General features: G+C 35.3%; 1 protein-coding gene across 1 annotated transcript in view; it reads left to right on the top strand.

Moving 5' to 3' along the window:
- Positions 1 to 10762, top strand: part of LOC136852219 (macrophage mannose receptor 1-like) — a 102254-nt gene that overhangs the window by 64498 nt on the left and 26994 nt on the right. The window contains exons 23-29 of the mRNA XM_067126667.1: positions 1290 to 1532; positions 1688 to 1876; positions 1966 to 2079; positions 3772 to 3923; positions 4036 to 4151; positions 5520 to 5674; positions 7566 to 7661. Coding sequence (XP_066982768.1) covers positions 1290 to 1532; positions 1688 to 1876; positions 1966 to 2079; positions 3772 to 3923; positions 4036 to 4151; positions 5520 to 5674; positions 7566 to 7661 — 1065 coding nt within the window. The remainder of the gene's footprint in view (positions 1 to 1289; positions 1533 to 1687; positions 1877 to 1965; positions 2080 to 3771; positions 3924 to 4035; positions 4152 to 5519; positions 5675 to 7565; positions 7662 to 10762) is intronic.

Below are 10762 nucleotides of genomic sequence, written 5' to 3'. Positions count from 1 at the left end.
CTAAGTAATTATATGTTAAATCACCAATATATAAAATGTGAAAAATCAAGAGATTGTAAACACAACACAAAAAATACACAAACGATTTGCCAATAATAATTTCACTAAGGGAAAATTCCCCTAATATACCTTATCATACCATGGTATTAATAAGTAAAATTCACTTTACCTTACACAAGCTTGTGAACACTTTCGCAAAATCCACAAAACACACTTTTTTGTATGGCGCTGTTACAGTTTTCCTAAATTCAGATCTCAAAAGCTAAGTTTAATATTAATGACCACACAAATATTTTACGTTAACTTCTCTCTTTTGAAGAGAGAGAGAGAGAGAGAGAGAGAGAGAGAGAGAGAGAGAGAGAGAGAACCAACTCCTAATGGTCTCTGAAATCAGAATGAGCTAACTTTAGGGTTCCAGTGGGAAATGAAACAACCAGGCGATGTCAGAACAATAAGTGATCAGATCAACGCAATCCTACAAAACATGACTTAATCGATCGAGATATGTGCATTTACCCTCAGAAGGGCATGTGCGATTTGAGCAGAAAATTGTATGGGACGAAGCTCCTAATGAAACCTCAACACAATCAAAACATATGGCTACTGGCCAGCCACAAACGGCATGCTTTCAAAACAAAGATGAAGAACCAAAGTTGGCTTTCAGAACAGTACATGAAACATTGTGAAATCATTTGTCATTTTTCGTATGGGACAAAGCTTTTACAGACTTGATTGCCAATCCCGCGCTAATTAACTCGTTATCCTCGCGAAAACAACCGAACCAAAACACGAGTACAGAATCCTTGTTGCTAGGGGACAAAATGTGCGGTCACATACTACGTTATTATTAAATATGCATTATTAATTCTAAATTACACTGTAAGGTTATCTAAAGCATTAATTCTGTTGAGATCTGACATTACACTACATATGATATCTCAATAATTATTATTATTACACACAACACGTGATAAATAGAAGGGTAAATATATAAAAAAACTATAGGATGATATACATATTACAAGGCAATATCATGAAAAAAATATATATATATATATATATATATATATATATATATATATATATATATATATATATATATATATATATATATATATATAATATATATATATATATATACACACACACACACACACATATATATATATATATATATATATATATATATATATATATATATATATATATATATATAAACTTCTTGTACTCTGTTCACTTGCATGTATGCAAGTCGAACTAATCTTTCATAAAATTTTCCTTCCTGTCAGAGGAACTGACACAAAGCAGTGATGGAACATGGATTGGTTTAGTGTACGACAACGAGAGCCAATCATGGTCATGGACCGATGGTCAGGTTAATGATTACACCAACTGGAACAAAGGCGAACCCAATTTCTTAGAGGAGGAATGGTGCGCCGAAGTCATTGACAGTCCTGTGGACAGTTCTCACGGGAAATGGAACAGTCTTGCCTGCTCCGAAGCCAGAGCCTACGGATGTGAATTCTTCCCAAGTGAGTCTTTAACAAAAGTATTTGAAGATTAAAAAGAATCATTGTCAATATTTTAATCTTGCATTTTTATCCTGGGCATACGTTAACGTATTCTTCAATTTATTTGAACTTTCTTTGTAATACATTTAGTTTTATACCATTTTATCTCAACACAGGTCATACAACTGGTTGTGAAAAAGACTGGAAAAGGTTTGGGGATTACTGTTACTGGCACTCGAAAACCTGGAGCATACGCTATTCCGATAGCTTTGAAGACGCCATAGCATCCTGTCAAGCAAAAGGAGCACATTTGTCCTCTATCCATTCTGCAGAGGAAAATGATTTTATATACTCCTTGGTCCAGTGTAAGTTACCTTCATTTCTCTGCTTATTAAAACTATATATACACAGACACCATCGATATAATGATCGCTAACGATCTTTCCCTTTTCAGATGATGACGAAGACGTCTGGATTGGGTTAAGTGACGAGGGACGTGGAGGGGAATTCAAGTGGGCTGATGGGACTCCCGTCTCTTTCACGAAATGGGATGGGCTCCAATACCTCCGTAAGTTATTCCACAAGGAGAAGTACTAACATCATCGAAGAGGAATAAATGAGTGTATCAGTAATATACCAACAACTTTTTAATGATAAGAGAAATATTATTTGTTTACAAACTTCTTTTCACATTGCCAACGAAAAAAGTGATTTGCTACGAGCTCGAGCAATTGAACAAGCTTGTTAAACTGTCAAAATAAAGGCAAACTTTACTGATGCTTATACTATAGATATTTTTGTTTCCGCAACAATTAATAATGAAACCCGGTGTTTCTCCGAAATGCAGCGAGGCAGAAAAACACCAAAAATTAAACCGACTTATGAACTCGAATTTTACACCCTGACGGGAAGAGAACTTCTTAACGTACTGTCAGTATTGCTACAATATCGTCCTCATTATTGGATTAATGGAGTCCATTTCAGACTATCCAGTAGAATGAATTTTGGATTAATTACTCTCATCATATATTTCAATACAACACCTGGCGATTTTATGAAATGTTAGTGCCAGTTTTTAACAATGTCAAAAAACTAAAAACCTATAAGCCATGCAATATAAGATTACAAAATATCCATAATTATTAAGTCAATAACGAAAGAGAAGCAGAAAATTTAGTGACACTGGGATTTACATTAACAATGAAATTAATGCAAATATTTCTAAGATCCCAGCTGGTTCGTGTTGGAGGGAAGTAAAGACTTTACAATTCTGTCATATCAGCGAAAGGCGAACAACAACAATTGGTATTCTATAATTATAAAATCTGAGTGAATCTCGTTTGTCCACTCCGGTTGGGGGTGGGGTAGATATGGGATCGGGAGGATAGGGGAGACATGGCACATCCACCCTCCTCCTGCAAACCTGTTTGTCCGCCCCGGGTGGGGGCGGGGTAGATAGGGGTTCGGGAGTGTAGGGGAGACATGACGGGCAGCGCCAGGTTCAAGCACGGCGTAGCGCGCATCATCAAGCTCGTATAAAATAAATGAGAAATAAAGCAGTGACTAAAAGATTGAGTAATGGAGGAAGTGTTGTCCTAGACATTCACAAAGCAAGTTTTATTCTCTAATTACTGTATCTTGTCCAACGTACTTTAAGAAAACATTAAAGTAGAGAAAGTAAATGTTTTCAATTATGCTCTCAAGCAAGGGAGCTCGAAGTTGCCTTGTTATGTACAAATTTACTTAAGGTTTAGTGGTGATTAATATAGCACCTACTAATATGATTTTTAACTTTCCTATATTTATCACAATGTCTATGTTTTGTCAATGCCAGTTACGTGTTGCCACTTCCGTTATTCTTTGAAAGTGTCATTACCTATGGCAGCCATTTCACTTTAAATATTTTTGTGAGGTAAAAGTATCTTTTTACAATTACCAACATTGTTTCCTGTTACCAGTACTTCATCCAAAGCTTTAAATGATAATGGAAATTTATCGGAATGCAAAGCTCGTGTATTTCCGAAATTCATGGAACTGGCAAACCAAAAATCCTTATCACTGGGACGAAGATGATTCTCAGTTACTAATATTCCAATGTTGTTAAAGTAGAACATTTCAAGCCATGATCAGGCTTTTGCTCAGTGGTCTGGTAAAACTAAGGTATACTTTTAACTTTTGAAATCATATTCATTCTATCTGCGTTCGCTTAAGTAACCATATGTTCACTCAGTATCTCTCTTCCTGTCTCGTTTGTTCTTAGTTCTCTACTCTCCTTCGAAGTGTGCCATGATACCGCACACCTCGAGAACGAGCGTATGGGGCATAGCAGACTGTGACTTACACAACTACTACGTTTGCAAGAAACCTGTTCAGGCAGAGCCAATCAATCCTGTAGACACCGGCTGTAAAGAAGTAAGTGATGCTTTCCAGAGAGGCGCATTTCTATTTAGTTACTCGAATGAATATATCATACCATAATGACCATCCCCATCTGATGATGTCCACCCTTTTCATACCATCACAGGGAGATATCGCCTACAGGAGTTCGTGTTACAGCTTCTCGGAGGAGTCCGTCTCCTGGCACGATGCCCGAGATGCCTGTGCTGTTGAAAATGCCCACCTGGTTACTATTAATGACAGGTAAGGAAAAACTAGTTTGTTCGTGTAATCACTCATTGGAAGCAAGTTCGTAAGCTATACTCTTCACAAAATTCTCTACAAACAGTAACTGTGAGGACAGGATCTAGAGACTATTGGATTATAGGAGAAATGGAAAATAAATTAAAATTTATTATCTTACCGCGGTAATCTTTATGTTTACCAACTATCTGTTTTAAAGTAGCTGAATCAAAGACATAACTTCCATTACATGTATCAACATGCCAACATATAAGGGAGTATGTATTTTTGGACATTCTCCCATAATATGGGTGCCCCTGTAAGCAAGCTACTGATAAAGAATCCCACATTTCCAAAATACGCACACAAACACTCACGTGAAATGTATATAAGTCAGTTAATCATACAATATTACCACACCTGTATAAAGGCTTCTAAGACACGTTTGATGATGGGATTGCACGGTCCACACTCAACCAATCCTGGACAACAACACAAACTTAAAGTCGCAGAAAGATCAAGCCGGACTATTACTGTAATTGCTGTAAACAATGCTAATGTTAAAGTGACGAACACTGAAGATCTTTTGATGAGCATGCATACCTTACAGTTCTGTAAGTGGAGACAGGGCGCTCTTTCTTATTTTTCCTTAACTGAGAATGCCCTTTGGCTCCGTCAGTCTGTCTGTCTGTCTGTCTCACTCTGGCTATTTTCCCATAAACCTACCCTACCTACTTCATAATTAATTCCTCCCATTATGCTTATAATGCTAACATCAAAGAATGTCTTTTCATTAACGTCTTGATTCGTGTCCATTCTTCTGAATCCTTCCCCAACGCCTCAGTTGTATTTTTCTTCTCTAAATGTATGGAAAATATTATACAGTAAGTATATCCGTCATCCTTTAGTTTTACCGTCGTGATTCTTTTGGAATAAATGCTAGGCAATCGCTGCCTTATTCGCACTGAGTTTTTTTCTTTTTCGTTTCTTTTTTCCGATCTTTTTTTTTTGCCTGATCTGGCAGCAACGTTGGAAACTATAAATATCTTCACTACAGAGGTTATTTATGATGAACAAACATGGATATTACGTAATATAACATGTCTAATCATCGACAGGAAAGAATGTAAATATTAATGCACTGCTCAATCAGACATCTTGGGCATAGATTGTATAAGCCTATATAAGTATTTATTTTGTGGCATTCACTTTTGAATAATACGTTCTGTTTAAGTAAACACGTTACGAAGTACTGTTTTATATATATACTGATTGTTTTATACATCTATTTTCATTTCGCAGTTTACATGCTCATTCAAGAATGGGCTTTACTAGCTCTTTAATTCTGCCTAGTCTTTAACCTTATCATAAGTTCTTATTTTTCATAAGATTTGAAAGTGCATTCATCTCCGCTTACCTGGGTGAAACTGGAGCGTGGCAATGGATCGGTATGAATGGCACTGTGGCTGGAGATGGCGCTGTTACGTTCAATTGGGCTACTGGGGAGCCAGTGGAATTCACCAACTGGGACGAATTCGAACCAGGTGAGGTCTAAACAAGAGTGGTTCCTAGTTCCATCGAGTAAAGTATATATATATATATATATATATATATATATATATATATATATATATATATATGGTATGTGTATATATATATACATATAAATAAATGTATATATATGTATATATATATATATATATATAAATATATATATATATATATATATATATATATATATATATATATATATATATATATATATATATATATATATATATATATATATATATATATATATATATATATATTATCACACGCCAGATGGTGCCACCTTTCGGTTTTAGGATTTCATCTAGGGTGAGGGTGTCAGTCCCATGCCCTTTTCAACACTGGCACATGATTCGCAGTGACAAAATGGATTATAACGGAATGACATTAAACCCCTTAGTCTTGTTTACGAATCTAACACTGGCCCTTTTGCTTAGGGAGGCGAGTATCATGGCCACTAGATTATGAGGTCCTATTTGAAAATATCAGTTTATGAAATTAGACTGATTCGACTGATTCAGTTAGGATGATACAGCAAAACCGTAATTTAATTCATAAGGAAACTGGCGTAGGTAGAGAACAATCTGCAATTTAAGGGTAAGTCGAATGATCACACCAAAAATATGATCGCGTGTGTTAAACGACAACAAAATAAATGGACTAAAATACAGAAACAATGTAAATATCAACTAAAGGCTCTAAAATAGTGAAATAATTTTTGAGAAATATGGCCTCAACATAATGAAAGGGTAACAAAATATAGGATAATTCACCAAAGCTCAGACTTAGTGGAAGAAACAATGAACAATTCTCGTGGGCGAGCTAAAAACATTTCAGACGGCAGAAGAAATCCTAAGCCTCACCTGTCCTAAGACCAACAAGGAGTTATGTAACCTTAAAGAGGCTCAGTGACCAATGGGTTTTAAACGGATGCTTAGAGGTAATGATGGCATAACTTAGGCAACTCTAAAGTAGCACATATTAACAGTGCTGGAAACTCTCGATATGCCTACAAATCTCAAATATTTTTGCCCTACATAATCTTCAACAGGACTGATATGTGGTGGAAGAAATTACAGCTACATATGACAGTACAAACGAACATTTGCAGTTCCATGATTTATGGCCAAGTGTAGTTTAAAGAAGGTTTGTTAAAAAAAAGGGTCAAGTTTTAAAGTAGTGTATACTTTTTCCTAGGCATGAAAACACTACGCTTTTCATATATGTTGCATCCTTGGGCGCAAGCGCTGGATATCCCTCCGGCCACGATATCTTTTTTTCCATGCAGCTGTGCTAATACCTGTTTTATTTCTTAATAGGATATTAATGGAAATATTGTTTTTCTTGTTAGATAACCAACCCTAACTACTATACACTCCTTCAAACCCAAGGTTTCATACATTTCTAAAATAAATGGAGCACGCATACAAGTTCCAAGGCCAATAAGATTAATATCAGCCTGGTAATATATGACCTTGATCCATTTATTTCATAAGAAATGTGTAAAACATATCGATTTTAAGGAGTGTAATATGTCTGATCATAATGGCGACAACCTGATATGCCTACGAATTTTTTATCAAGAAATAAGAGATGAGAAACCAAATGCATACAGAAAAAAAATTATTTTTTTACATCACCGTCAGTCATGAATGAAGTTAGTGCTCTTCGTCTTTCCTGCCGCTAATATGGCTTGGCAATCTGTATGTCCTTTTCTACCGGAATACATAACTAGCAACCTTTCGTGAAAGCTGATGAACTAACGCCTGGGCCGTGCCCTCCACATGATAAGCAGAGGAACAATATTACGTTACCATGTCATAATTCTATTGTTTCTATTCTAGCTGAATTAACGATGAGTAATTGTATTTGTACCCTTTATAGATCCAGTACATGGCACATGCGTACTAGCGTCAGGAAAGAGCAGCACAACTGGTCTCTGGATTGTTGCGGATTGCTCAGAAACACGCAGATTTCTATGTAAGTTTCAAGTTTACATTTTTTAGCTAAATTTTCTTCTTCATATTGACATTACTTCAGTTATCTTTTTTTCTCAGTTCTCAGTAATTAAGGTGTAATCGAGTATTGTTTTTATTACGTTATTTCTTTTAATCAATTATTGCTACACTGTTGTTTTATTAAGTATTATTCTAATTATTTCCATATCTAGTTTTAGTCTTATTATTATTTTCAATATTCTCATTATCATCGACACATTCGCAGTTATATTCATAGTTATTCTTACTTCTAATGCTAAGAATAACAATAAAGTCTGAATAAAGTCCACAAAGATTTAGTCGGCCAAATGCATTGAGAGATTTACAGTTGACTTACGAAAGGGTATTTGTTATCACTTTAATGAGAGGTCAGCAGATTCTCGAAAGGTCATTGTAAAACTTTTAATACATTTGGGAAAAAAAATTTAATGAACACTTACAAACGAATGTGTTCATTGGTCGATGAGTTTAATTATTTGATGGTGAACAAGTACAAAGATAAGATGGTAAGCTTTATTGTTATTATTATTATTATTATTATTATTATTATTATTATTATTATTATTATTATTATTATTATTATTATTATTATTATTCAATGAAATTTCCTGAAACTGGACGCTAGAATACCTACCTACGAAGAATGGAAAAACTGAGAAATGTAGAGATAAGTAGGCTACGGGAAGTAAAATGTTTTAGCGTAGGTAAAAGAATGGATTAGTGCTCAGAGATGGTTTGGCCTTGTGGAAAGAATGGAACAGTGGTGAAAACAATATGACCTAGAAAGGGATGGATAAATGGAAAGGATTCGCCATCCAGGAAACGGATGAGTGCGTGTATGGTAAATTGCTCAGCGTGTGTAAGAGGTACGTTGTGCTGCTGGTGAGTCTCCTACTGAAGTGAATGAATCTGCTATAGTGCTAAGAAATTCACAATCTCGAAAAACAGTTTGCGTAATAAAAATCTACAATTATAGAGTAAACTATATTACTATTTAAAAACGAACGCAAAGACTTTCGAACACCTGAACGGTGTTCCTCATCAGTGTTTTGTACAGGCGGGATTTTTCCTTAAAATTTCGTATAATGCAGTATTTTGGGCCGTTATTCGTAAATATGAATATAAAACTGCTTGGTTATCACAACAGTTTAGGGATATGGCTGTGGTCACAGTCGTATCTTTTCTCAAGAGCCGCTTCCTACTAAAGAAAACTAGTTGATTGAATATAGAATTTAGGCCAAAGGCCAAGCACTGGGGACCTACGAGGTCATTCAGCGCTGAAACGGAAATTGACAGTAAAAGGTTTGAAAGGCGTAACAAGAGGAAAACCTCGCAGTTGCACTATGAATCAATTGTTAGGAGAGGTGGAAAGTAAGATGGAAGAAAGAGAATATGAAAGGAGGTAGAGTAAAAGGAACGAAAGGGATTGCAAAGAACCTTAAGTAATGCCTACAGTGCACCGCATGAGGTGCACTGACGGCACTAACCCCCTACGGAGGGAAACTATTTAATGCCGAAAGAAGTATCTATTATATATCCCAGCAAACGCGTGCCAGTCGTAGTTTGGAATATGATACCCTAAATTAATTTTTTATGGCGCGAACATGGAAAGACTTCATAGTTACGTGCCATGGGATCCAAAATAATAAATAAAACTTAAAAGTAATTTCCTCTCCAAAAGTCTAAAGAAAACTACTTTATATGATGCATGCAGCATGTACATATGGTGTAAATGGAAGTTTTTAATTTTATATCAATCGGTTTTAAAATAGGATTTGACAGCCATGTTGTAACTAGTGTATTCCTTGGAGGCTGGCATCACTAGCTCCCAGTTATTATTATTATTATTATTATTATTATTATTATTATTATTATTATTATTATTATTCGAAAAGAGCAAACCGTTGTGCGGAACAAGACAAAAACCTATTTATTTTAATATATTTACATGGAATAGCAGGCCGATGTATGAAAAGAGAGAAACAGAGAGACGGAGATAACGCATATTTGCATACAAAAACCTACGATGAAATTCAGCAAAAAAATAAGTCATGAATGCATGACATTTTGAAACAGTGTTACAGCCCCTTGGAAATGTATGAACCTCGCCATCTACAGCCAGTAACAGCATTTACGAGGACAAACAACACCATTAAGTGTTTCATACTAGCCAGTAACAGCATTTACGAGGACAAACAACACCATTAAGTGTTTCATACTAAGTGTATCACCTTTGCATCAGACAGTGATATCATTAACAAGACTTCACAAAGATCCCAAACAAAGATCCCATACACACTGCCTTTAGGAAATCCGTATCAGATTGGTCTAAACTCATGTAGATAACCATCCATACAAACTGTAACTGAACCACTGTTGATCTGATCTGGTAGGTAGTTTCTAATACCCAAGCTATGAAATTTTAAGGTTAGCCAATATTAATTTATAAAAATCTGGGATATGTCAACTGCCAAATTTGCTTTGGATGCAACGTGCTTGATCTAAAATGGCCACAAAGGTACGAATCGTTTTCTGCAGGCATACTGGCTATCAGGTACAACCTTCTAGATTCAAGGACATATAGACACATAAAAGATAGCTTTTCTTACGACAACTGTTGTCTAAGAAATTTTCGAGCCCTTCGGAACTGAACAATATTGTACAATTTCTGTATATGTAGACAAATATTTTTTAACCAAAAACTTATTAGGCTATCTAATATATTTCTAATATCCACTGAACGACAAATTTGGTTAAGTGACTCCAGTTGTTTAATAAGAGGAAGAACGTCAACTGCAGGCTTTTTATCCTTCGAGGGCTTCTGGAACAGTTCTGCTTTGTCCTTAATATTGAATAACGCTTTCCCATAGCTAAGGGAAGAATAGTAATTGAACTAGCGCCAACAGTGAAGAACTGTAGACAAGACAAATTTTTTACATTACCAAGAGACGAAACCTGAATTTTAATTATTTTATACCAACTTAATATAATTTTATGGCTTTCTTAAGAAACAATTAAGAACTCACTTTATAACTTGCACTACTACCTAATCCATATTCTGTCCAAGTCTTGTATAATCCATAT

The sequence above is a fragment of the Macrobrachium rosenbergii genome, chromosome 25 (assembly GCF_040412425.1).
Source record: "Macrobrachium rosenbergii isolate ZJJX-2024 chromosome 25, ASM4041242v1, whole genome shotgun sequence".
In the NCBI taxonomy this organism is placed as follows: Eukaryota; Metazoa; Arthropoda; class Malacostraca; order Decapoda; family Palaemonidae; genus Macrobrachium; species Macrobrachium rosenbergii.
Note: the sequence above shows the minus strand (reverse complement) of the source record. Positions and strands in the feature narration are given on the sequence as shown.